The 27,593-nt window shown below is 44.2% G+C and overlaps 1 protein-coding gene and 2 long non-coding RNA genes across 3 annotated transcripts in view; 2 read left to right on the top strand and 1 right to left on the bottom strand.

Moving 5' to 3' along the window:
* The first annotated feature begins 1,552 nt into the window (after nucleotides 1–1,552).
* LOC132592588 (uncharacterized) lies at nucleotides 1,553–2,410 on the top strand. Its single transcript, XR_009558095.1, has 3 exons — nucleotides 1,553–1,610; nucleotides 1,938–1,989; nucleotides 2,360–2,410. It is a non-coding gene; the product is annotated as an uncharacterized LOC132592588 (long non-coding RNA).
* Nucleotides 2,411–4,064: 1,654 nt separating this feature from the next.
* Nucleotides 4,065–6,547, top strand: LOC132592587 (uncharacterized). The gene is made up of 3 exons (XR_009558094.1): nucleotides 4,065–4,116; nucleotides 4,744–4,903; nucleotides 6,496–6,547. It is a non-coding gene; the product is annotated as an uncharacterized LOC132592587 (long non-coding RNA).
* A 10,531-nt stretch (nucleotides 6,548–17,078) lies between these two features.
* The window catches only part of ELOVL2 (ELOVL fatty acid elongase 2), a 47,649-nt gene continuing 37,134 nt past the window's right edge, over nucleotides 17,079–27,593 (bottom strand). Inside the window, exons 5-8 of the mRNA XM_035126179.2 lie at nucleotides 26,270–26,441; nucleotides 24,695–24,819; nucleotides 23,167–23,301; nucleotides 17,079–20,400 (exon numbers count right to left, since the gene is read on the bottom strand). Coding sequence (XP_034982070.1) covers nucleotides 20,266–20,400; nucleotides 23,167–23,301; nucleotides 24,695–24,819; nucleotides 26,270–26,441 — 567 coding nt within the window. The 3' untranslated portion in view covers nucleotides 17,079–20,265. The remainder of the gene's footprint in view (nucleotides 20,401–23,166; nucleotides 23,302–24,694; nucleotides 24,820–26,269; nucleotides 26,442–27,593) is intronic.

Genomic DNA, 27,593 nt, shown 5'->3' with positions numbered 1-27,593 from the left:
CAGACGTTTATAAATGTACTCTGTTGATGCTCACCCCCCACTCTCTTTCTAGCAGAAAATCATTGCTCCTGCAGATGCCACTGCAACTAGAGAGAGTCAACTGACAGGAAAACAAAATGGCAGTCAAGGTCAGAATGGTTCTTGCTGTTTCCTCTTCCAAGGCTGCAATCCTAACCATGTCTACTCAGAAGTAAGTCCCGCTTAGTCCCAGCGGGGCTTGCTCCCAGATAAACGAGGTTAGGATTGCAGCCTTTGTATGATTACTTAACAAGAAGGTTATTATTTAAACCAGTAGGACTTGCTTCAGAAAGTAAATGAATTTAGGGTTGGGTTTCTAGCCTTGCATGGCATTTTAATGTTTATAAACTCTGCTGATTTAGTTTTCTCTCTCTTTTTCATTTGAAAGCTTCTGGTGATGTAGGTGCAGTTTCTGGAACAAATGCTTTGAAAATTCCTCCGCCATTGAACACAAGTGCATTGAAAGCCTCTCCGCTGAGACGAAAGGATAGGGCTGTGTAAGTGCAGCCGTAGAGACCTCTATTAAAAGACAGTTTTATTGTGGAATGTTCAGTTGTCTGACAGTCCGTCTGACTGCTTTGCAGCTTCATCAATTTATACAGAAAGTGTCACTGTGTGTGTGGCAGATTTTTAGACCTGGGTTTGGACTTGTGCTTTGTACAAGAAAAATTACAAGACATCTTAGCATGGTAGCTCTCTCTCAGCTAACCTTCTTCATGGGGATTGTAATAAAAAAGAATGCACGTTTGTGTGTTGCCCTATTTGGAAGTCAATAACATTGGACCTAAGTATCTTTACTTCAGAGAAAAATCCCACTGAAATTGGCTGGGCTTCCTTCCCACAAACCTGTGTTAGGATTGACATGTAAGCAATCTTTCCACAGATGCAATTTGGTTCTGTTGGCCTTGGGAATAACAGCTCTGGCATATAATTCTTGCCTGTCCTTCTTTCTTCTGCTTTTAGTGAGCCAAGCATGGAAGACGAATCCCACCTGCAAGGTATAAAAGCATTTCCCGTAGAGGTGGACTTAATGCTTGCACCCGGTTGCAACAGTACGGATTTAGTGAAGGTAACTTGCATTTTTAAACTTGGTTTTCTTAGCAGGTTCCAAACATTTTAATTCTTTGCTTGTGCTCTGTTTCACTTGATTAGCTTATTGATTTTTATTTATTTATTTAAGGGACTTGCACCTCTCTTTTTGACAGATTTGCCGGGGGCGGGGCTTAGCACTGCCAGTCATACAGTAAATGTGCAGTGGGCTGGAACGGAAGAAATTGTATATAATTGATTTATGACAGTTAAAACACTGTTATTCCCTTTGATAACTGGCCCTACTTTTGCTCAGTAGTAGTCTTTCCCCCCCTAAAAAAGTCACTCAAGAGACTTAACTTAAAAAGGGGAGGGAGGGAGACTTTACCTTTATGAGGTAATTGCTGTTGTTTCATTATACCCACCTTTAATTAAAACAAAGCAGACTAGGTTCCCATTCTTGAATTTGTGATTATCCGACTCCCCATGTTTCCTTTCCAGGATTCTCTGCTGGAGAAGACAAATGGAGTCAGAAGTTCAGCCAGGCAGATCACAGAGGCAAAGTAAGGAAGTTTTGTTTGGTATGTTTTAAACCAGGGGTCGGCAACCTAAGGCCCAGAAATTCTGGAGAACCGCTGCCGGTCAATCGAAGCAAGCCTGAACTTATAGTCTACCCAATATGCAGCTTCTTGTTGTCCTAAGAGGCCATTATGCTAGAGGTGGTATAGGGGGGTAGTTGAGTTCAGCCATTGATTTGGAAAACTATGACTGAAGCTCCATTGAGCTGCCCATCTTTGAATTTTCATAGCGGCTCTGAAAATGCATCCTCCTTTTAGGTTATTTTCACAGGAGTAAAAAGTTTGGTTTATCTGGAAATGTTCACTTTGCAGGAAGGATGCGTATGAATTTGAATACACGTCTGATCCTGCCACACGTGAGATGGTAAGACACTTAAGTTGGAGAAATATTTTGAATAGTTTTTGGTGAACAAATTATATCGTGAATAGTTAATATAAATTGTGCCCTTCTCTTTCACCTTCCCCACACACCTAGTAGTTAGTAGTGTTTCTCAGACATCCTGAATTTGTTTTTGTTTTTTAAAGAGACAGATTTTGTGCCCTAGGTACACTTGCTAGCAGTAGTAAATTAGAAGTGAATTCATAGCTGAGACTTCAAACGCAGCCTTGGAGAAAATTTGGTGAGATTGCTACAGGGCCTAGTAGAATTATTGTGCTGGGGTTGGGAGTGTTTTTCATTAAAAAAACAACAACCCAAAAACCTTGAACGTATTTTCAGTTCACTTTGTTTTCAGGTCTCTGAAATGAAGCAAAAAGTATTTGTTCAGAAAGCTGCTTTACCCAGGTATAGTTGGAATCTTGCACTGAAATTATCTTGGGGCTGTTGTACAGATTTAATTATGAAAGTATATCCAGATGAGATGCTGGAAATGAGAAGCAAAATCAGAGAGATGCTGCCTGAGAAATGGAATGAGTGGGAAAATGAAACACTTAAGAGTATTTTAGTTGCGAGCCAGTTTGAGCAGTGTGGAATCTTCCAGTGAGTAGTAAGCCATTGCTCACTTGAGGAGCTCTTGGTCTGAGAGGCATTGAAATGATGGGAAAGGGTTCTGGGGTGAGAGCCAACGCCGTGTTGTCATGACTGAATTAAATTTTGCTTGTGTTGTGACTTTATGGCCTGCCGGCCAGGAGTGTAGCTCCGCCCCTTACAACCCACCACTGCTGCTGCTTAATGAATTTTGCTTTTGCTTGTTTGGGTCAACCCTGGGAGCTAATAATAATAATAATAATAATAATAATATCCGATGAAAATAGGGGTGTCATAACATAACATAACATCACAACACACCACCACCACCACAACACCACCACAACAACACAACCACCACAACAACCACCACAACAACAACCACAACAACAACCACCACCACAACAACAACAACAACCACAACAACAACCACAACAACACAACCACAACACAACCACAACAACAACAACAACAACAACAACAACAACAACAACAACAACAACATTGTTTACACCCCACCCATCTGGGTGTCTTCCAGCTCATATAAAAACATAAGTTTATAGAAAGATTAGATTATAGCTGGCCCAAGGTCTTCCAGTGAGCTTCACGGCTAACCAAGGATGTGAATCTGGGAATCCCAGTCTGATGCTCTAACCAGTGTTTTCCAAACTTGGGTCTCCAGCTGCTTTCGGACTACCGTCTCCATCATCCCTGGCCATTGGTCTCCTTAACTAGGGTTGATGGGAGTTGTAGTCCAAAACCAGGTGGAACCCCAAGTTTGGGAGGCACTGATCTAACCCGAGGGCCACATTTTCCCTTAGCCATCACTGGCAACCCCAAGTGGGTGTTGCAACCTAGCACACATTCCCATGCATACCCCCTCATACATAAAGATCCTGCAGCTCACCTCTTCTACTTACCAGTGTGCCGATCAGCTGAGGTGGGGATGCTTGATTTGATGACGGGAGACTCAGCACTGGACTGCCTGCTTGGTTTTCTCTTTATTTTTGCTTGGCACTGCCACAATCAAAGGTGCCTTGTGGGCATACAGGGGGCAGAAAAAGATTGCTTGGGAGCACAGGATCAGGTCCAAGGCTGTGGCATTGGCCACCCCTTCCCCCTTTCTGGCTCTCAACCAGGGCCGGCCCTACAGCAGGGCTGGGTGGTGCCGGGCCGCCAGACAGCTGCGCTGGGAAACGGGGCAGGGGGCGCCAGAGGGATCTTCGCACCATGGTGCCAGGGCGCCAGATATGCTTAAGACGGCCCTGCTCTCAACCGGGATATTTTAACGCCTGAAGGTAAAGTTGCTGCAATTAGCAGGGAAGTGTGGGTGGGAGCTGAGCTTAGGAGACTTCTAGAACTGTAGCCCTCAATATCTAAGCATGTGTAACTCAGGACTCTGCAGAGTAGTCCTAAATCCTTTGGAAGCGTCTTTTGCCATCTCTTTAACATCCTGATTTTTGTGTTGTGCGCAGGAGTTCCAGCAAAGGAGACCTTCAACGGAGCAAGTCTAAGAGAAGACAGGTAACAAGGCCCATTCTTAAGTCTTCATGGGAATAGGGAGAAATCAGAAATGGATGGGGCATAGTTGTCAGGCATCCAGAAAGAAGTAGTAATTCTTGAAATGTGTGATCAGCTGTGGGGCTTTTTGAGCACTTACTTGGCTTCTAAGTTGGAATAATTTTATTATTTATTTATTTATATATATATTTATTTATTTATATATACCCCGCCCATCTGGCTGGGCCTTCGCAGCCACTCTGGGTGGCTCCCAACAATATATTAAAAACAGAAAATTAAACTTCAAACATTAAAAACTTCCCTAAACAGAGCTGCCTTCAGATGTCTTCTAAAAGTCAGATAGTTGTTTATTTCCTTGACATCTGGTGGGAGCGCGTTCCACAGGGCGGGTGCCACTACCGAGAAGGCCCTCTGCTTGGAAAGGTCCCCCTCCACCCTGTATTGTGAAACACTGTTTTTGAAACTAGAGTCACTGGCATAACTTTTTAAATTAAAGCTAGTTCTGTGTTTAATGTTGATTTTGAGATTTATGCATTTAAAATGTTTTGATGTGACATCCCCATTCATTATTGCAAGAGCTGGTGGATGGAACTGACTTCTATCTTCACTTTTCTTTATCTTTTTTACAAGTCTGCCAGCTATAGGAGTAATCTCCCTTCCAAGAGCAACCAAGAAACTCCAAGCAACAGTGAGAGTGAGAAAAGCTGGGTCCTTGACTCTCAGAAAAAGCTGGTGTCAAAATCCGCAGACTATACTCGGAAAAAGCCGAGGGTCAGGAGCAAGTTAAAAGGTGAAAATGGGGTATACAGCACGATTTTGAATTAGCCACCTGATGCAGGCTAAATGAGAGATGTAGCCAGATTCTGTTTTGGTTTGGAAATGAGCCCTGAAAACTTTGGCAGGACTTGCACCCAAGTCCAGAGCCTATAGCCAGAGCCTGTAAGGACAGATACTTGTGGCTCTCTAGGCTTCATATTATTCCCTGTCTGGGTGTGGCTAAAATAACTGTATTATTAAGAAAAGCAGGAAGAATGCCAAGTGTGACTTGAGAGTGTGTATAAATGCGACAGCTTGTGGATTGGTAGTTCGCATTCCAGTTAGTGTTAGGGGGTTGAAGTAGGGAGATTGGCCTATTTCCCCTTTTTTGGTTATAAAGGACTGTTGCATTTTGGGGTGGGTGGAACAGGGCTATCTAATCAATTTTGGGGTATGGAACAGGGCTGTCCAATCAAGGAAACTTCTAAATCCATGGTTTCTTAAATAAGGTGCTTCCATTAGGCTTTACAGAGCATGCATCTATATAGAGAGTTGACCATAGAATTGTAGAGTTGGAAGGGACCACGAGGGTCATCTAGCCGAACCCCCTGCAATGCAGGAATCTTTTCCCCAATGTGGGGCTCAAACCCACAACCCTGAGATTAGGAGTCTCTTGCTCTATACTGGCTCAGCTATATGATGCACAGAAATAGGAAGCTGCCTTAGAGCCAGTCAGGCTATTGATTATTAATAATAGTAAGAATAATGTTATTTATACCCTGCCTATCTGGCTGGGTTGCCCCAGCCACTCTGGGCAGCTTCCAACACATGTACAAACATAATAAAACATCGAACAGTAACAACCTGCTGCAAGATTTTAAAAGTCACAATAACTTTAAAATAAACAACTTCTATCAAACAAAGCAACATTCAACAATCCGTCAGAATCTAATAGTAAACAGTAAAATTAAACATCAGCAAATAATGATTAAACAGCTCAATTATCTAGCTCAAGATGGTCTACATTTTCTGGCACCAGCATTTCAGGGCTTTAAGCCTGGGACCTTCTACATGCAAAGCAGATGCGCTCACCCCCCCTTTTTTTTAGTATCCTGCCTGGCTGGTAGATGCCCATCTCATTTGCAAACTTCCAAGTTTTTCCTTTCTGAAGAAAGGTTAGCTAGAGCATCTATAAAGCATGGTGGTGATAGGCTAGTGAAAGTTCAGCAGCCAGTGTTACATGTGTGCGTGCCAAGAGAGGTGCGAGGCAGCAAAGCATTCAACTACCTTGAAGTAAACGTATATTTCAAACTAGCTGGGTGGTTTATATGTTTTGTGTGCTGCAAAATGAAGTAACATCCTTTGCTTGTCCATGTGGGTGTTTTTTTGTTGTTGTTGCTTATCTTTCACAAAGGCCAACTGCTTTTAATCTAGCACTAACGATCTCTGAAATTACTCAAGAATGCTGAGGTTCTTCAGCTATTGAAATATACGAAGCCTTACTCAATTTGCAAGAGCCATTCATATGTATTATTTCTAGTTTGTTAACTTTAGCAGATTTGAAAAGCTATCTTGTATTTCCACTGTTCTTAATGAATACCTTTTGTCTGCCCCTCCCTCACTTAGTATTGCCATTGTCTTCTCCAAGTAGTGGCAGCGATCACCGTGGAAAGAAGGTAAGAAAATGCAGAGGTGGAGCTAGCTGCTCTGGCTGTGCACCTGGGGGCGCGGCTAGCCATCCGCGGGCGTGGGGCAATGAGCACGGGGCTGGGGGCCCCGCGGCAAGCTTCCCAGGGGGGTGGCGCCGCCCATTGCAAGTGTCCCAGGGGACAGGGCGGCGATGTCACCCCCCCCTCAGGGATGACACCTGGTGCGGGCTTCACCTACTGCACCCACCTTCCTCTGCCAGTGAGGAAATGCTCAATTCTAATATTTATATATATATATTGAGACCAGGCTTTTGCAGTGTCAGAAAGCCTAGCATTCCTGAATCATCTAGATCTGCTTACCAGGGCCGGCTCTAGGTAGAGTCCCGGTGGCGCGGTGCGCCAGGGCGCTGGGCTGGTAGGTGGGGCGCTGCGCGGCAACCATGCTACGCCCTGTGATCTCCACCCCTCAGCGCCAGGGCGCCCGACCTGCTCGAGACTGCCCTGCTGCTTGCAGAAGAAAACCGTCACGTGCCGTTTCCGATTCTTAGAAATAATATATCTGAATTTTAATCAAACTTAAAGTGATAGCAAAGATTGTCAGACACAAGTCTATATCCCAACCATGTATCCCAGTGACAATATGAAACGAGGGATTGCAAAACGCTTTCTCACAGTGAGATTTAACTTGATTTCTTTCTCACTACTGCAGAAGCTGCCTTTATTCTATGGGTCGGCCTCGCTCAGTATTGTTTAAGCAGATTATCTCTCTAGAGTTTGAAACGGGAATCATTCCCAGCCCTGTAGATGATGGTGAATCTGGAACCTTTTGCATAAAAAGTATCTGCTCCACTAGTGAGCTCTGCAACCTTCCCAATAGAGTTTATTTCACGAGCTACACGGGTAGATAACTTTTGTTTCTTAAGCGCCTGGGTTGCACATTCAATACTCCGCTGCTGGACCTTTCTCCCATAGTAGACTTGATGCCTTGGCCTTCTCTTTCAGGTGGGGAGTTCACAGAGGGGGAAGCAAAGGATGAAGCCAAGCACAGAACTGTATGACTTTGCAGCAATGCAGCCACCAAGTGCTTCCTCAACCCCTATCTTGCATGTTAGACACAGTAGGTGGTTCCCCCTAATATACCATATATCTCTGCGATTTTCAGGCCTTTTTTTTTTTTTGAGGAAAAGATAAGCCAGTGGATCTCTGAAAAGCATAAACTTCGTTCTATATCCTCTTGTAGTAGTTCTTGCCTAGACTGGGAGCTGAGTACTCATCAGGCATCGCAGTGTCATCGCAACCTAGGCGGGGGTCACCTTCCGGGGGTTTGCGCGTTACAGCAAAATTGCATTAAGTCAGGACAGTTTCCAGGACTGCCCCCGTGCAACCATCCCTACCTGACTGATGCCAGCATGCTGATTTGCCCCCAGGCCAAAACAGTGAGTTTTTAAGCCCTCCCTCTTGCTTACTGGGCTCTGGGTGAGGTCGCATGTGAGCTCTGCAAGGTCTTGGGAGGCTCCTGCAAGATCTTGCAGGGCCGTCTGAGATCCCACAAAATCTCTGTGTACCTTCCCAGAACCCCAAAAGCACAGCGAAGGCAGAAAAACCCGGTGCAGAAAGAGCTTTTTAAGCCCCCCGCCTTGATTTACCTGGCTCTGGAGACTCTTGCAAAATCTTGAATAGCCCCTTCCAACATCCCTCCCCCACTTTCCCACTCCCTTTTCATTCGTTTACTTTTCAGCCAAGTGTGTAAACCTGTGATTGTGTAAGTAAAATCAGCGTAAATTGCAATCGCACTGCACTAAGTTCAGAATGTGGACAGAGATGTAGTTGGCTCCCTTGTGTCCTTGGCAAGGGACCCACTTGTCCCTTGGCAACCATCAGCTCTCTTTGCTTTTCTTCTTGCACCCCACCCCACCCCCCGGGCTTGGGCTCTTGGCAGGGGCCAACCTGGCTAGTCCCTAGGGATGCTGCTGTGTGTGGAGTGGTAATGAGTGAAGGGGGCCTGTATTCACTTGAATGCACCTGGAAGTCTTTCAACAATGGGGAAAGCCCATGCCATGGCAACCCCCAGTCGCTAAGAATTGTACCTCCTCCTTCATCTGCATAGCACAGTCCTAAAGTCTGTTTCTAAGGCTGTTTCTCAGAACAGATGAGCTGGCAAGCCTATGTCTGGACTGTACCACTTGGGGCTTTACACAGTGGTGAAATAATAATAATAATTGTATGCCACCCATTTGACTGGGCTGCCCCACTCTGGGCGGCTCCCAACAGAATTAAAAAACAAACAAACATCAAACATGAAAAACTTCCCTAAACAGGGCTGCCTTCAGATGTCTTCTAAAAGTCAGATAGTTGTTTATTTCCTTGGCATCTGATGGGAGGGCTTTCCACAAGGCGGGTGCCACTACTGCAAAGGCCCTCTGCCTGGTTTCCTGTAACTTAGCTTCTCGCAAGGCCATTTAGGGCTTTAAAGGTCAGCACCAACACTTTGAATTGTGCTCGGAAACATACTGGGAGCCAATGTAGATCCTTTAAGGGTCCCAGTGGCCACTTCCAGTCACCAGTCTAGCAGCCACATTCTGGATTAGTTGTAGTTTCCGAGTCACCTTCAAAGGTGGAATACTTTCTCCATACAAAAATATATATAAAAAATCCCTGCAGATTGTAAATAGCATGTCAAGGAGAAGAATCGTAGTCTAGCCTTCTTGGCCTGTTAGTTTCCTATTATTGTATTGTTTTATTCAGTTGTGGGGGAAACAACATTCCATCTTACAAGTCCCTCCTTGCTCGACTGGACCCTGACTCTCAATCTCAGGGTTGTGGGTTCGAGCCCCACATTGAGCAAAAAGATTCCTGAATTGCAGAGGGGGTTGGACTAGATAAGCTGTGTGATACCTTCTAACTCTATGATTCTGTGAGTCTTCTCTTCCCTCCCCCCCCCCAAAAAAAAAGTAGTGCAAAGTTCTGTGTGGTAAAAGGTTTGTCGCCTCATCTGCGGTTTGGGAGGCTGCGGTCACAGCAAAATGTGACAGAATGTGGGGGGACCTTTGGGTAGTGGCTTCTCTGTCCAGATAAATAGACTTCTAGATAGATGGAGCAGCACTTCTCATTGACGCTTTCATGCTGTTGCGTTTTGGTGAGATTCTGTGGACTTCAAGAACCTGCAGATGCGTCTCACAGATTAATTGCTTCTTTTTAGATGACTTGGAAATGGTGGACGACACTTTGCCTAGTCACTTTTCGCCCATTAGCTCAGAAGCTGGAGTGAGCAAGGTACAGTTCCCGGATGTGTGGGTGATGTATTTGTGATATTTCACCTGTTCACACTTGAAATACAGATAAAAGTGTGTGTGTGTGGAAACAGAAACGCTGCACTTGTTATTTGCAAACAGACAAATAGGGAGCCACAGAAACCAGAAAGAATGCAAAAAGGAAGAAACTTGATCTCAGAAATGCTCACTAGACAAATTTATTGCGGCTCAGCATGTTTTGAAACCCAGCTTCCTTCTTTGGGAACGATCTTAAACTTCATTCAATCCTGTAGGGCAGCGTTTCTCAACCACTGTTCCGCGGCACACTAGTGTGCCGCGAGACGCTGGCTGGTGTGCCGCGACGTGCGGCGACGAGAAGGGCGATTTGCATTGTCACGTGCCTGGCGGCCGCCAATAAACAACACTGACCCGCCGGAAAGCAATATTTCTCCTCCTCTTTCCCAAAGCTCAGTGCAAACGAGCCTGGCGGCCACCAATACACATCACTGACCTGCCGGAAAGCAATATTTGGCAAGTGTTTCTTACAGTCATAATTATAATATAGGGCGGCACAGAGTTAAATTTTTTAACTTTTTTAATGGTGGTGTGCCTCGTGATTTTTTTCACGGAACAAGTGTGCCGCGGCCCAAAAATGGTTGAGAAACACTGCTGTAGGGTAGCTGGATCAACATGAATGGCTGCTGCTGTCTTCCTGGCATCATGGTAGCAGTCATTTGCCAGATAAGCAATATGCAGGCAAGCTGCAGAATTTGAAGAAAGATTTCAGATTGCTCCTGAAGATGACACCCATGTCCCCAAATGGGTTAAGCTGTGGTAATTGAAAATAAGTTTCTCCCTGCTTTGCACTATCTCTTACTTTGTAATTCCCAGTTGTAATACAGTCATACCTTGACTTTCGAACAGCTTAGTTCTCGAACGTTTCGACTCCCAAATGCCGCAAACCCGGAAGTGAGTGTTCTGCTTTGCAAACTATTTTGGGAAGCCGAATGTCCGACAGCTTCCACGGCTTCCTGTTGGCTGCAGGAGCTTTGGAAGTCAAACGTTCGACATCCAAGGTACGACTGTATGGGGATATCGTATGCCTTCTTTTATTACATACCTGTACTGCAGTTGCCGCATTGACTTCCTTTTGCTCTTCCTAGAAACATGAAGCTACTTCTAGTACTCTGCCCATTGAAGACGAAGTCTCCAAATCCAAGCGGAAGTTTTCAGGTAAAGAGGAAGGGTCTCCAAACCCCCACCCCAGCATTTACAGCATCCTAAGCCCAGGGATACGAGCAGCCACCACTATGCAAGGCTAATAAGAATAAGAAATTATTATTTACACCCTACCCATCTGGCTGGGTTCCCCAGCCACTCTGGGCTGCTCCCAACAGAACACTAAAAACAGAATAAAACTACAAACTTTAAAATCTTCCCTAAACAGTTCTGCTTTCAGATGTCTTCTAAAAGTCAGATAGTTGTTTATTTCCTTGACATCTGGTGGGAGGGCGTTCCACAGGGCGGGTGCCACTACCGAGAAGGCCCTCTGTCTGGTTCCCTGTAACTTGGCTTCTCACAGTGAGGGAACGGCTAGAAGGCCCTCAGAGCTGGATGATGGATGATGGGGATGGAGACGCTTCCTGGTGGTGAAAGTTTGGGAGCTCATCGTGGTATGGACCTAAGTTTGCTTTAACAGAGAAGTTTCACTGAAGTCCCTTGGGACTTAATTCAAGGAGAATGCATGTTAGCATTTGGCTGTCAACAAGCAAAGCCTTATAAGAACCTCCAGCAACAAAGAAATGGGTTTGGGATTCTGTCTTTGCTAGATTTGTCAGCTGGTTCCAGTGGAAAGCGCTCAAAGCTCACCAGGAGGCAGCCCAGGGATGAGTGCTCCCCTAGCATTCCTTTTGTACAAAGAAAACTCTTCAACTCCACAGAGATGGAAGAGGAGACTGGAGAAGGTGACTAGTTTTAAACAGAAACCAGCAAGCCTTTGCTGCAGCTGTACTGAATTGAATTCCTTTTGCATTTCCTAACGCCCCCACTTCCTGTGTTTTGTTGACAGTGAAGATCTACCTGTGTTTTGCAGAGCATTCCACTGCAGAGGTTTCTCCTTTGTTTTTATAGTAACTGGCTTCTAGCACCCATTGATACTCATGCTTTTTTTAATGTACTCTGTGATTAGCTTTTATCAGTTGCTCTCTGGAAAGGTGGCCAAGCTAGATTTGATGTGCAGTGTGGTTTTGCGCTCTCTCTCTCTCTCTCTGTGTGTGTGTGTGTGTGTGTGTGTGTGTGTGTGTGTGAGAGAGAGAGAGAGAGAGAGAGAATTGATTAAGTAAATTTATATCTTACCCATCCTCCCAACCAAAGGAGCCCAGAACAGCAAAACACATTGCCATGCTTCCAGACTATTCCTTTAAAAAATGCTGCAGTTTGGTAGTGATTTCCCCAAGATACTGAGCATACACAAAGTTCTTTATTTTTTTTACTTGTTGAACTAAACACCAGCTTCCTTACTTGTTAGCACCCATGTCTATGGGGCTGAATTGGTTAGTGACCTGTTTGTTGTTCTGAAATATTCTCTCTCTCTCTCTCTCTCTCTCTCTCTCTCTCTCTCTCTCTCTCTCTCTCTCTCTCTCTCTCTCTCTCTCTCTCTGTGTGTGTGTGTGTGTGTGTGTGTGTGTGTGTGTGTGGTGTCTTTCTTGCAGGTCATAATTTAGAAGAGTTAGAGGAAGATGTATTTTTCCCCAAAATGTTTGAGGAAGGAGCTGGCGATTCGGAGGTCATTGCTGCATTTGAAAGCTTCACACACGTATTGAAGAAAACGTTTTGGGTAACTAATTTGCAACTTCACGCTTATTTTAAGTGCACCGCAAGTTGCTTACAGACTGACATGAATATTTCAACACGTATCTTCATCTGCTCCCAAGTATTTCCCCCATTCTAATTTGCTGGCATTGTGACTAGTCTAGGTACAAGAGGATGGCGATTTATACCCAAAACGTTCTGAGGACGTCTGAACAGCATATTTTGGCATTATTGAATCAGATTCATCAGAGCCGGTACGTGGCATCCATCAAATAACTGTGTGGCATCTCTTCTGCAGTAATTGCTGACAAAGGCCTCAAGTCTTATCATGCACATGACCTGTTATTGGTACAATTGCAGGAGGTTTGTAAGAGGAGACTGCTGTAAAGGTAAAGGGACCCCTGACCATTAGGTCCAGTCGTGACCGACTCTGGGGTTGTGGTGCTCATCTCGCATTATTGGCCAAGGGAACCGCCGTACAGCTTCCAGGTCATGTGGCCAGCATGACAAAGCCACTTCTGGTGAACCAGAGCAGCACCCAGAAGCGCCGTTTGGGTGCACTGTTCTCTAAGCGGCTTTCCTCCCTTATCTCAGTCAATGAAAACTGTTTTCCAGCTTGTGTCTTGCATTTTATTGGGCTTGCTTTACTAGTCCAGCCCAAGAGGTGTCCATCAGGGAGTCACAATGCATTGCATGTCGAAGGACCTAGCTGCCAGCCAGCTGCCTGGTGTAGTAGATGGTTCTCCTTATTCTGTTTTCCATGTTGTGTTTGCATATCTCTCCCCCCCACCCCGCTCTGTCAATTCGCATTAGTGAGATTAGTGTAAATGCTGCTTTCCTGAAGCGCTAAAATGACTTAGGTTTGTCCGCAACAGGCTGAATGAACTGGAACGCTTCCACAAGACGGTTGCCCAGGAACTTGCCAATCTCGAGAAGAGAACTCTGTTTCTTTCAAACCTTGAGAAGGATACTTTGGTGTGTGTATTTCTTTTCCATTTTATTTGTTATCTGTGGATTGATTTAACGACTCACGTTGAAAACGTTTGTTTCAGGAATTTTGGACTAAGCAATCCAACAAACTCAACAGCAAAATGAACAATTTTTGTGTTCGCCAAATGCAGAGGTATTTATCACCTTGCTGTCTGTCCAACATTCACCACCTAAAAAATTGTGCACTGTTTTCCTCCGTCTGTTGGGTTCGCTATCTTCTGGGTACTTTCGCACATGCGTCTCCACATCACTGACACATCACTGGTGTCTCCAAATGGCACAGCTGGAAGAAGCAAGCCCAGTTGACTGGGTGTTCCTTCTACTGTACTTTTATTTTCACACGGCCACCCTAGAGTGGGTGGGCGGGTGGGTGTATATCTGCTCGTGCTTTTCCAGATTATTTTATTTGAACAAAGATGCGCTTCTGCTGCCAGGGACATTGGATTTCCCCCAGCAATTCTCAAAGCCGCAATAAATTGTAAGTGTGGGGAAGCTGAATGCCCCTCCTCCAACAAGCCTGCAGCACAACTCCTGTGTAAAATGTAAATGTCAATTTCCTTATCTATCACCACAATTTCAAAAGCCATTTATGAAAAATAATATAATGGCATTAAAAAAAAAAGAATCAGCCCATGCAGAACCAGTAATCCTCAGGACATTTGCTGAACCTCGGCTTCCTGGCTCCTGTTCCCATTATATATTGTAAAAAAAAACAAAAAACTTTTTTTAAAAAGAGGAATAATAATGGTGATGCTAAGGGCCAAGTTGCATCTTACACGAAATGCATCTTTAGTTTTGTGTGTGCATGTGGTTTGAGGTATTGTTTTCTTTCTTTTTAAAAATAACAGCCATGGTGCACCACACACACACACACACACACACACACACACAGTTTGGATGGAGGCTTGTGTAGGGGTTAGTTCTGTAGTTCTGTTCCCATCCCTGTTTCTTTCATAGTTTGGACTTTGTAGCAGGAGGAGAAGGTTAAACCCTCCCTGATCTCCAAAATCCATGTAGCCACTATATTCTCAATTGAGGATCTCATCCTTGCATTCATAGATAAACTGTTGGGAAAGGAGACTGCACCAGCGAAGAAAGTTTAGGGCAGCCATAGACAACCTTGGCTCTCCAGATGTTTTGGAACTACAACTCCCATGATCCCTAGCTAACAGAGCCAGTGGTCTGGGATCATGGGAGTTGTAGTTCCAAAACATCTGGAGAGCCAAGGTTGTCTATGCCTGGTTTAGGGTTAAGCAGGTTGAAATGTTTGGGGCACTTTATGTAGTGGGTGCAATGTTCAACAGTGTGTCACTGGCTTAGATGCCACCGTTGCCCATCCCAGGCTTCAGATGTCATCATACAAAGAGCTGCCTTAATACTGTTGGCAAACAACGTCATCTGGCAGCATCGTGAGCTGTAGAAGAGCTGTGTTCCCCCCCCCTCTTTCCCTCTTTCCTCCTTGCTTCGGCCTTCACCCTGGGTTTTGACTGCAGCTTGGGGGAGCATGAGCAGTAACTTTAGTTGCACCAAATTAAACTATACCCATTTTGGTTTCTTTCATAGGATCCAGTCCATGGATTCAGAGCTGGAGGGAGCAGCAGAGAATCTGGAGGACGCAGCCCAAAATGGAAATGTAAGGGCTGTAGCTGGGCAGATTTCCACACATTGCATGCTGAGCGTTAGGTGTGAGTCTTGGGAACTATAAGGAGGAGCAAAGGCTCTTATTGAACAGGCAAGATGGCAGTTCTTTAACTATTTAACACCTTGATTTATAGTCGGTACATCTCTGAGCCAAACCATGCCTTGGGACAAATCCACAGGCTCCCTGAGAGGGCTGCTTTGGTATAAACTGGCTTGTTTTAGCATGCCACCTGAAGCTTGGCTTCAGACCAATCGCAGCCTGTAACCAAGGTTTAGTCCTGGTGTGTTAATGGGTTGGGTGTAAGTGTGAGAGTACTACTATTTCCTTATCCCTTTCCATAAAGGGTTTGCCGCGGTCATTTTTCGTAGAACAAGGCTTCCCGCAGTCATAATGGCTTTTGTCTGTTCCTGTGATGTGTTGGTCCCAAACGTATGAAAATACTTAGGGTGGTACTCAGTGGCAGTGGGACTTGGAGTAGACCTGTTGAAGTTAACAAGCCTTAGGTTCATTTATTTCAGTTGGTCTCCTCTGAGTAGTACTCTGTGAATAATAGGTAAGGACTGTGCTGTAAAGCATTGATAGATTTTGCATGCTGTTTTTCTCCCCCGCAGACTGAGGAAGCAGTAGACCACGAGAAGGAGGGAAGCAAGGCCTCTGACTGATTAAAATTAATTTAAGCTGACCTGAAGAGCCCAGATCAAATGCTGACGTGTCTGAATCATTTCTTAAAATATGCTGGACAAATGTCTTCAGTCCATAGCTATAAGCAATTGTCCGTTAACATGTACTTGATGCTTAAATGAGTTTTGCTCTCTCTCTTTCCCACAAGGGGGTAGTGTTGAGGGGTTTCTGGTGCCAACAATTTGTGAAATGCATAGCGTAGCTGATATTTCAGTTGATATCATTGCTTCCCATCCTTATCTGTCATTTATATTTTATATACAGCCAATTGTGTTAGTAATGTTGTAAACACAAATTAAAAGATAACCTTCTTCTAACAAGAAGCAATTGTTTGAGTGCCCCCCCCCCCATTTCTTATAGGAGGAAAACTGTTTTTATTATTTTATTATGAATTAACTCTTGCTTGACTTGTGTGGTCTGCTGGACACAAGTGGTTCCATCTAGCAGTGTTTGGTGTGGCCCAAATCGCAGCTCAGTTTTGCCTGCCTCAAGTGCCCATGAAAGGGATTCATGTAGCAAAGAAGGTAGGGCAGCGCAGTTCTTAAAAGCCACGACTTCACATTTAATGAGCACCTCAAAAGGAAATGGGTAAGAGTTGTCTTGTACCTGACAGAGTGCAGTTTCCAAATTACTTACTTTATTTTATTTATTAGATTTATATACAGCCCTTCATCACAAGATAAAAATACAAGGTAAAAGCACAAAGAAATAGTTAAAACAGAAACATCAAAATAATAACCCCCACTCCCACAAGCACACTTAAAATGCTGTAGAATGTTAATCAACCAAAGGCGTGGTTGAAGAGGAATGTTTTCGCCTGGCGCCTAAAGATACTTAATTGAAGGTGCCAGACGAACCTCCTCCACAAATGAGGAGCCACTGCAGAAAAGGCCCATTCTCGTATGGCCACACTCCAGACCTCTTGGAGAGGGGACACATGAAGAAGGGCCTCAGGTGATGAACACAAGAGTTTGGGTCAGTTTATATGGGGAGAGGCAGGCTATAATGGGAAAATAATAGGGCATGTAATGGGTGATTGAATGTGGCTCCCCCCCCAACTTAGTGCTGAAATAAATAATTAACACCCTCCCCCTTCCCCCACCCGCGTTATGCCAAATCTTGGGTATTTTCATATTCCAAGCTATTGCACTGTCACATAGCAAGAACAGAAGACCGCAAAACGCATTGACTGTAAAATGTGTTTTATTTTCAACGGCAAACACTGATACAGGAAAATAATTTCAGAAGTTGTTATCCTGATGGTTGTTTAGAATAGCAGCCTGTTACTAGTTTTTGCGTATTCAGACATGTACCTGATTACGATTTTATCAAATGGTTTTAAATCTACAGTGTATTTTTCAGCCCTTTGAAAGATTGAGTAAGGCAATGTTCCTCCCCTTCCCTGCCCCCCCCACCCGGCACATCCTTCAAAAACAAAACAAAAACCCTTTAAACCCAGGGGTGGGGGTGTGCAGTTGCTAACACTCCCAACAACCTCCAGTGCCTGCCAGCCTGGCCAAGTTGGATGGGAGTTGGGGCTTCAGCAACACCAGCAATAGTTAGCCACCCCTGCTGTGAATGTTCGCCGTGCAGTAAACTCTCATACCTGAACTAACATATACCAGGAGATCTGAGAGCTCCTCGGAATGGCTTGTCATTTTTGGATGAATTTCACATCCCCGATGCAAAGGTTTTCAGGCTGTGTTTGGATTAAAAGTGTGTGTCTGTCTCAGGTTAAAATTCAAACAACTGTTTGTTCCAATAGTTGTTTTCAGCAGTCACCAAGTGTTGGAAGTCAAGTGGAACCATGTCTCCCGGAGACGAAGGAATCAAGCACCTATCACGGCTTCAGCAGGCTACATATCTGTAGGTTGCTGAACATGGGAGCTCCTCAAAGAGATGGGGATTGCTTCAGGCATTATGGAATGCTGGTGAGAATTTCTATGCCAGAACTCTAAATTCAAGTGGATTTTATTTGAGTAAAAAAGAGGCAAGGAATTAGTCACTTCAAGGATCTTTCTGGCAACACTCAAGTGGTCATTTGGTTTCATGTAGTGCTGTGTGTACTACCCTCTTGAGGGAAAAATTGTCATTGCTTCCTGGCTTCCACTTGAATTCCTAAAGGTGGATGGTTTCTAAGAATCAAATGCTTAGGGTGTTTTGATGAATCTCATTTTCTTACACCCAATGTGATACTGTTTTGTTGTTTTGCCCATCAGTGGCAACAGTTCATCTTCATAAAGGCATGGTGCATATATTTGGGGGGCCCCTGTCTTCTAGCAAAGCTTGTTTTTCCTCCCCAGAGTAAGTCCTACTGATTTCAGTGAGAATCTTTTGCAAGTAAACCTGCTCAGGGTCATAGTCCTTGTGCTGACGCTGAGCTTTTAGGATTCTGTTGTGTCCTGCTCCTGGACTCCAGACACAACTATTTCTTCCTTTTCCCAATGTTTCTGCCTCCTCATCCTCCAGGTTTTAATGTGTGCCAATTACATTTGGAGCCATCAGTCATACCAAGTTAGGGTGCCAAATTGTCTAAGGTGGCCGGCCTTGCTTGCACCAACTGGGAGAGGGGGTGGCCAACATGGGAATGCAATAATGGATGTGTGGAATGGTAAGTGGTTTTTTTTTTACACTATCTGCAGGCAGCAAGGCTGAGCTGTCTTAGCTGTAGTGCTGCTGCTGCTTCCTCCTGCTGATGTTTTGCCATAGTACAGAATCAAGCAGCTGCTTGGTAGGCTGAATTTCCAAGGTTCATATTGGGCATAAAAGCAGCATTAAACCAAGCTCTGTCACTACCAACGTCCATCAGCAGCAAATGTTAAGTGCCTGTTAAGTGTCCCACAAGATAAAACTCTTTGAAAGGGGACTGTATGCTTTGGTGACACTTATGAATGTGTGGCAGAATCTAGCTTCTTACCACTGTAACCGTAGGCCATAGCATCCGAGTGGCGAACAGGCTTAATCTGCTGGTAACAGACCACACCTAAAACAGGTATGGTGGCTGCTACGGTAGAATAGAGTAGAGAGAGAAGCACTTAAATGTTGGAGAAGGTGGCTCAAGCATGTTTCAGCTTTATGGACCCACAGCAAGAAATGAAACGGGGGTTCAGCTTCAAAACGGGCTGCTGGTGGTGCAAGTGATCTGACTTGTCATATTTTGATGCTAAAATCCCACACACCGGACACAGTAAGTCCCATTGAAATGGGTAGGATTTATTTCTCAGCAAACCTGTATAGGGTTGCCTTAAAAGTCTCATCATCAGCTGTGCACTTTCATGCTGCAGCAATAATGCTGCCTGCCTGTAAACAATCCACTCTTCCTGGTTTCCACATTATTGTTTCACAGGAGGAATATTATGGTGCATCTAGTGAACTTGTATTCTGCAGTGTCGCAGATTTAAAACCAGGGGGTTGGATATAAACCATACCTTTCTTGGTGAGCCAAGGAAGCAATGTGAAGGGTAAAAAAGACAATAGCAAGGTTGCAGTTGGCTCTGTCACGTGGCCGATCACTACTTAGCATAACGGATTATGCCCCAACACATTTTCTGCAAGGTGATCTGCAGCTGGTGTACCTCTCGTTTCAGGAAATTTCGGGTATAATTGTTTCTGTTTTGTTTGGTTTCCATTTACGTATGTTGCCGTATGTTTTGTTACTGGGTATACCTATTGCAGCACATTTTTAAAGGGTGGCAGCAGGTACACCAGCGTTTGGTTGGTTTCAGGGCAGACAATGCAGTTCAGGTGTTCTTAGTTGGCACGTGAAGTTGGAGGAAATTCTGGAGCACCTTACACTGCCTCTTGCTAGAACTTGGAATAAGAGTAGTCCTCTTACTTCTCTTTATCCCCATGAAGATAATAACAAAGCTTTTTAGTATACAAATCATTTTCCCTAGAATCCAAGGGGGGAAAACAAATTTAGTGTCACCATGCAAACATACTAAAACACACACTTCTTCCTAAGACAGAGATTATATACTGTATGTCTGCACAACTAATACCTGTGAACCGGCCGCTGGTTTCAATAGGTAGGATTTTGTTCAAAGCACCCACCACCCCATACCTTCAACATTCCAAGGAACAACTCTTGTCAGGCATTCTGCCCATATTTAAAATTTACAAAATGTGGCTTTGTTTTGGCTGGGTGAAAGAGACAGCATGTCCTCACCATTTCGATGGAGGTATTTATCAAAACGTTTGAAACTACATTGTTAAAAACAAGTAATCGTGAGTTAAACAAGGGAGTAAAAATTGTTAAACGTTAACGAAACAGAGTCAAATCTCGTACTAACTGCCTGGTCAACTCGTATTTTGGGGGGCTTTAGCAAAAAAAAAAAGGATTCTGTACACTACAGTATAATAAAATAATTTCTTATTGTGCTTTTTTGTTCAGAGCACCATTAGCTGCCATTATGTAGTCTTTATGGAACCCATTCTTGACTTCTGTGCAAACAGACTTCTGAGAGGCCTCTTTTGTATTGGTTCTTGAAGGTCTTTTCCGATACGTCTGGAAGGAAAAACAGAAGTAATCAAAATTAGGGCCATCCTCTTCTAAGTAGATTTGAATGTTTTTAGCCATAGCCAAAGTTCTTTTTCCTGTAGTTAAAAAGGATACAACAGCATGTCTTCTATTTTAACAGTTTCCACTACAGATAGTGCCTCCTTATCCAGCATTTTCCCCAAAGGCTTCTGTCTAATGTACTGCTAACATTTCTCCTCACAAAATAAACACTCGGGGCTGTATCCAACTAAGGTTCGCATCAAGTAGACCTGTTGAAATTAATGAGCCTGAGCCATGGATGCCAGGCATCCCCAAACAGCGGCCCTCCAGATGTTTTGGCCTACAACTCCCATGATCCCTAGCTAACAGGACCAGTGGTCAGGGATTATGGGAATTGCAGTCCAAAACATCTGGAGGGCCGAAGTTTGGGGATGCCTGCATTAATGGGTCTACCCTGAACAGGATGCAACCCCAATTGAATACTAGCCTTCATCAAGCGGGTGTTACGGCAACTGCTATAACATACTGCTGTTGGCTGTAGAATATCATACTAAACAGAATGGAGTAGATTAGATCTCTCTCTGCTTGCACTTAAAATGTCACACCTAGGGAGAAAGTGCATTCGTTATCCACCAAGAAATCTCTTCCAGAAGCTCAGAAAACAGAATGACAGTTGAGAAGAACAGAAATGTGCTCCTGGACTTACACAGAGAAACTAATTGCAGATGCATTTGTTTGAAATACAAAAAAAGAATTTCTCCAGCATGATACCATGTATGTGCTTGCTTTTGCCACTACTTATCAACCCTCTCTTAACAAAACCTCTTCCTTATAAGTTGCCTAAACAAACTCAGTAGACATCCTTTATAGAGGGCTAAAAAGAAGTGGATCAGCAAAACCACTAGAGGTCAGCAAGGCAGCAGCAGTTACCCGACTGCCTGCCACTGACCTCATCATCAGCCCTGCTGTGGCTTACTGGGAGGAAGAGGTGGAGGGGTGCTGGTGCAGTGCAAACCCATCAGAGGCCACATTGGATTGGCTCAGCCAGTGTGTGTGCACCAACCTCACCCCTCTCAGCAAGCTATAGAGATGCTGCTGGCCACCCAGACAACTGCTACAGAGAAGAACACCTACAACAATCTTAGATGTAGATCTATTGCATCTAGAAGTGATTTTATCTACACCTGACTGCAGGAAGAACTGCTGAGCTGCAGTATGCAATAAATTTACAGCTGTTTTGTAGTGTTTTCTCCCCACCTCCAGTATTGCTGTGCAAGATTTCACAGGAAAGTCCTTTCATTTGAGCCTTTCCCACAAAGATTAAATAGAGTATGTCACAGTAGTTGCATTCTGTAATTGGTGTGCTATTTCTCTGTGACACAACAGCATAAAATTCCAACCCTGTATGCCATGCTGCTGTTCTTTAAAAAAAATTAGGCACACAGATACGTACTTGGGGGACCTCTGTATAATGTTCGTGAAATTACGGTTGGCAGGGGAGGGATGTGCTTTGCCACTTTCTTTTTTTGAAAATGCAGGGTAAGCACTCGAGTGCTAGATTTGCTGAAATGTGAACAGCACTGAATGTGCTACCACCCCAAAGAATTTAGATAATAAAATAAGATAATAATATAGTGTAGCTTTGAGTACAAGAAGAACACTGTAACTCTTAACAGAAGAACAGCCTTGAAAAAGAAAAAAAGTAAGTGGAGCATGTGAAACAAGTTAATAGCAAAGCAAATTTATTGCACAGAAAAGTGATGTGGAAAAGGTGCTTGTGCTTTCTCCCTTAAGAATCTGTTGCTGGAACTAAAGTTGCCCTTGATTCTGGCCCATTCTGCACCCGGAGAAGGGATAAGAGCCACTGTAGGATAGTGGCTAGGGTGCTGGACCAGGATGTGGGAGACCAGGGTTCAAATCCCCACTGAGCCCACGATGCTCACTTGGTGTCCCTTGAGCGTGTGCGCGTGGGGGGGGGAGTGTTTCTATCCCCCAGCACAACCTGGGAGGGGGAAATTGGAAGGAGAACCCATGTTACCTTCAGCTCTTGGAGGGAAAGTGGGGTGTCGATCTAATAATAAAGATAATACTGGATTAAATATTTCAGTCCTGCTTCACCAAGAAAGGTCTGCCCACAGAAGCAACTTCTACATATGCAGCAGATGAACCTGCACTGCGAAGTTCAGTTGGGTCTGGGTCAAGCAGCCAGATGGTTTTCTTTTGATGTGAATGGCAAATGCACATTCCTAGCTCGGCCTGCCCATTGTTTTCCAATAGCACTCCACTGTAGCCATTGAAGCATAAGTTTTGCCTGTATTTGCTGCCTGCTTGCTGAAGCTTTGTAGTATGGAGTTTGCTGGTTTCTGCTGAATTGGTGGGCACTCTAGTGGACTTATCTATCTTTTCATTATAAGTGAAGGTTCGGTTTGATTTTGCTGTCACGTTTCCTTTCCCCCACATTTCACGGGAACTGGATACCAGCAAGGAGCCTTGCAACAAAGGCTCTTAACATTGCAGAATTGGACACGCCGATAAGAAACATTATATCGCACTGCAGTGAATGTTGCATAATTGCTGACTGTGCTTCCTTCACCTCAGTGCCCCCTTCAAGTTCAACTCAATGAGCAATTTGAGGAAGATACTTAAAGTTTGTTTTAACAACCAGCATAGGGGGGGGGGGAACCAAGCCTGACTCCATTAAAGCTAGGAATGCCAAGTTTCAAGACACTCTGCATTAAGCATATGCAACTATCCTTTTCCTGTTCGACTTACCTGAACATAGAAGTTAACAAACAGAATGACCAGTGTGGCCATGTATGAAGACTGGAAGATGAGGCAACCAAATGGAAATCCACATGGCTTCACAACTGCACTTAGCGTGTGTGTAATGGTGAGCAAAAACTGGATCTGTTGAAGGAAGAAACGTCAATGCCCATCATTTTCAGTTACAGGTAGGTAGCTGAAGAAGTGTGCATGCACACGAAAGCTCATACCTATGACAAACTTAGTTAGTCTCTAAGGTGCTACTGGAAGGATTTTTTTAAATTTTGTTTTGACATCATTTTCATGGCTGATGGTTGTGTTGTCATTCTACAAGTTCCGCTCTACCACCGTTCACCTATGTATATTTAATACCCAGGTTGTTAATGGATGTTTTTTAAAAATGGCAGTTTCCCTTTGGAATGGCTGTTTTGCTGGAGAGAAAAGCCAGGGTAACTCCATCAATTCTGTTCAGAAAGTTACAGGTCACACCTTGACACCATAGCGGCAGTGTTGACTTGTTGATGCTTGTCATACTTGTTGATGCTTGTGGCAACACCAACAAAATTAAGGCCATTAATGTTTTAGGGGTTCTTACATATTCTGTTCACCTGGCCTTAATATCTTGAGTAGTTTATCCCAAGGATCCTGTTAAGTGCATGAAGAGCTGTGAAGCCTATGCAGAAACTCAGCCGTGCTCCAAATTGCAACAGGGTCAATGTGGCAGGTGTCATATCTGGAATGTGACCTGCCTCTGTGCCACACAGATTGTCCTTCGAATTTGAACCTAGGCAAGGCTCACACTGAAACATGGGGCAGTGTCAATGAGTAGAAGGATCAACTACAATTACACTGGGGCTACTTCTATTCCTGCCAGCACTTGGTATTGCTCCAGTATAGCATATTCCCCCACCCCACCCACAAAAAAACAACAACAGTTCTTATAAGATCCTTGTAGCTTTTCGAATTGATTTACTTCCATCACACTTCTCCCAAATACTGGCCTTGAGCAACTCATTGCCTGGCTGTGTGTTCCTTGCTCCCTTCTTCCAGAACATAAAGTCTCTTCATGGTTCTCCTGGCGGAGCAGCTACACTGAGATGGCCCCAAGCCTATGCAGAATTAGGCATATATACACATCCTAGAAGGTTTGTGTTGCAGACAGACTGCGGGATCAGACTTGGGCTGATTCACACTTTGCTTTTGAAGGCCCATGCATTACATGGCTTGCCGCATGCAAAAAATCCACCTGCTACATCATGCCGATTCCCACATGCAGCGTGAATGCGTGATGCAGATGTGCATATGCATGTTTGGAAGCTGTGATGGGGCTGTGACTCCTTGCCACTGTGCAAGTGTCCCTGGACAGTGAAAAAAAAGAAGGAAGATAATCTGCCTTGAAGAACTAAAAGCTTCCCCACCCTCAACTTTGTCTTCCATTGCAAACTGGCTCATTGCTAGCTCGACCTTGCTACACAGGATTTATATATTTATTTTCAGAACTATGGTCAGTACAGATGACAAAATGTTGTAAGCGTACCAGTTGTGCCTGAGTGAGGTATTTCTTCCACCACAGATACTTGCGCATGGATGGAATGACGGACAGTCCATAGTAGGAGTACATGAGGACGTGGATGAAACTGTTCAAGGTGGGTCCAAAGAAACCTGTGATTGAATTGAACACATTGTTAAGACCTTGCTTCTGAGAATCAATACTATGGTTCACTGGCAATGTAAAGAACTGGTGGGGTTTCCTTTGGCGGCCGAGCTCACAGCCTCTATTACCATGGCGTGGGAGTGTTACATAATGATGGTTCAGTGAGTTTATGCTGCTTTCCTTCTTGTAGCCTATATGGGTTTCTTTCTAACCATGTTCAAGTGGTGTTGGTTCTGGTGGTGAGTTGGTTCACAACTGCTGCTGGGGTGGCTAAAGCTGCTTTAAGGGAGAGATAATCCAGGCAGCTGGTTTGGGGCGCTGGACTGTGGAGGCGTCAGTGAAGCCATATCTCTATGGTGTCAGGTGTAGGACGAGCCTAACCCTACACCTGAGGCCATAGAGATGTGGCTCCACCGAAAGAGGATTTGCAAGTACCACTAAGTGGGTGGTGCCTGCAAAGTTCTGTGCATAGTTCTCTGCAAGCACGGGCGATTTGTCAGGCTTCGCAGGCTGCGCATTTGCTAGCATGGTTCGATTCCAAACTGCGGGCAAATACATGCCATCTGATGTCATTCAGATGTCGAATGATTGACAGATAGACTGCCCCACCTGTCAAACTCGATCTGTGGGGGATGGGGAAGATAGCACTTCGCTCTAGCCTTTGAAAAGTTTCTCACCCCAATATAATTATATGCAAGGAGAATAAAAGGGGAGATGGAAACGGGGGGGCAGGGGGAAGTTAATTAATGTAAAATTGGATTAGATATGTATATATAAAAAGAAGAAGATTAGATTAGATATGTATATATAAAAAAATGATTTTTTTTTCTTTTTACCCTTGCTCTAACCTTTTAAAACTGCAACTGGTTCTTGTGTTAATAGGCCAATTAGCTCAGAGTCATTTCCTTTACTTCACCTCACTACAAGGGGAAATAGATCTATGAGTCCCCTCCAACCTTTGCTTTGCTGGAGGACTACAGAAAATTCTTTCATCCTCAGTATTTCTCTTGCACAAAAGAGACTCAAAAAGGAAGAAGCAGGGGCTTCTGCACAATGCTCACAAACCAAGACCGGGATGGCATGCATGTGAGATTTGAACTAGCGATCTCAAGGAATGTGCTGCAGTATTCTAGCTGTTCTGTGCACTTTAATCCATCACATCATCTGTTTGGATACAGGAGGTGTCTGAGGTCGATTCTACAATATACCAAATGCAGCAGAGCATTTCAACAGAGCAAAATGGCAAATGAGTTGCTGCTGTGTGTTTACTTCAGACGGAGAGTGAACCTAACAGCTTACTCTACATTTTGTTCATGTTGACTAAATGAGATTCCCCTCCACTTTCCCCCAAATGGCAGGACTGCATAGATCTTCCTGTTAGATCTATCAGACAGTATATGAAGGTACTCTAGGACTGTTGCTTGGTTACATTTTAAGTTCGCGTCTCCGAATACTAACTTTGTCCACAAGGTATCCAATTCATGACGCACCACCAGATGTTAAACATAGTGGCGTGATGATAAACGTGAAGGAAAGTGACTTGACTGTTTTTCTTCCGCAGAACAAAGAACATCGTGTCAGCAAATTCAATGACTTTGGAGAAGTAATACCACCACAACACCTTGGCCACCTGTAGGAACAAGACAGATGATTTAATATCTCTCTCCTTGGAGGAACATGTTCTGCTATCCTTGAATAATCCTTTAGTCAGGCAAAACTCAGCTTTAAGATATTTTCCTATGGCTTAAAACAGGGGCGATGAACCTGCCCTTCTCAAACTGTTGTTGGGCTTCCACTTCCACCATCCCTGGCCATCGGCTGAGAGGAGTTGTAGTCCATCGACATCTGGACTGCCTCAGATTTCCCATCTCTGGCTTAAAGTAATCCAAAATTGGGTGCTGCCTGGTCTTATGCAGATGCAAGCCCCCCTCCCCCCTCGTATTCCATGGGGCTTACTCTTTACAGGCACAGGTCTGCACTTAAAAGCTCTGTGTCTTTTTCTTTTTGCCTTGGAGTTTTCTCCATGAAAACTCACATTTTAGTGTTCAATCATAGCAAACATCAATTCAGGTTTGCTCCAATTGAGCTTCAAAGAGCAGGTTTTAAAGAGCAAACAAAAAGGTTCCCACACGCAGAGCTTTTAAGCATGGACCATGTCTGGAAAGAGCAGTGTGCACAAGCCCAGAGAGTGCAACAGATTCAGACTTAGTTCCTAGAGGTAGTCTTAAACACAAGTCATTGGAAGTAATCCTCCTAGATTCCAGTGGGATTTAATTCTGAGCAACTACAATTCCTGTCTTAGAAAAGGAACCTACTTAGTATGCAATGCTGAGTCTCCGAGCAGCTGTTGTTTATTAATGCCCTCTCTCCTTTGCATTTTCTCAGCAAGGCTTCCAAATTACTCCTCAGAATCACAATCTAGCAGCAGAACTATGCAATTCATGGTGGGATTTGCAACAGGGTATCAGGCTCTAATAATGGATAATGAATTGAGCAGAACAAATAAATTGTGTGAGGCATTTACATATGGCCCTGCATGCCATTGACTGTGGAGAAATTCTTACACACGGTTGGGAGTAAATATAATGTTCTCAGCTTACAAAGAACATGGTTGCTATAATCAGAAGCTCCCTTATGTTGGGGCAAATCGTTTGTGCAATATTTACTTACTCTCTCCCTGTTCTGCCAGACTAAGTTTCTGTAGTACAAGAGTGTCGTGTACCATATTTTGACGGGTGGCATATCTCCTTGAGTCCCAGCTTGGGAGAAAGGAGAGTTATAA

The sequence above is a fragment of the Zootoca vivipara genome, chromosome 8 (assembly GCF_963506605.1).
Source record: "Zootoca vivipara chromosome 8, rZooViv1.1, whole genome shotgun sequence".
Lineage (NCBI taxonomy): Eukaryota > Metazoa > Chordata > Lepidosauria > Squamata > Lacertidae > Zootoca > Zootoca vivipara.
The sequence above is the reverse complement of the archived record's forward strand: the minus strand, read 5'-3'. Positions and strand labels throughout refer to the sequence as shown.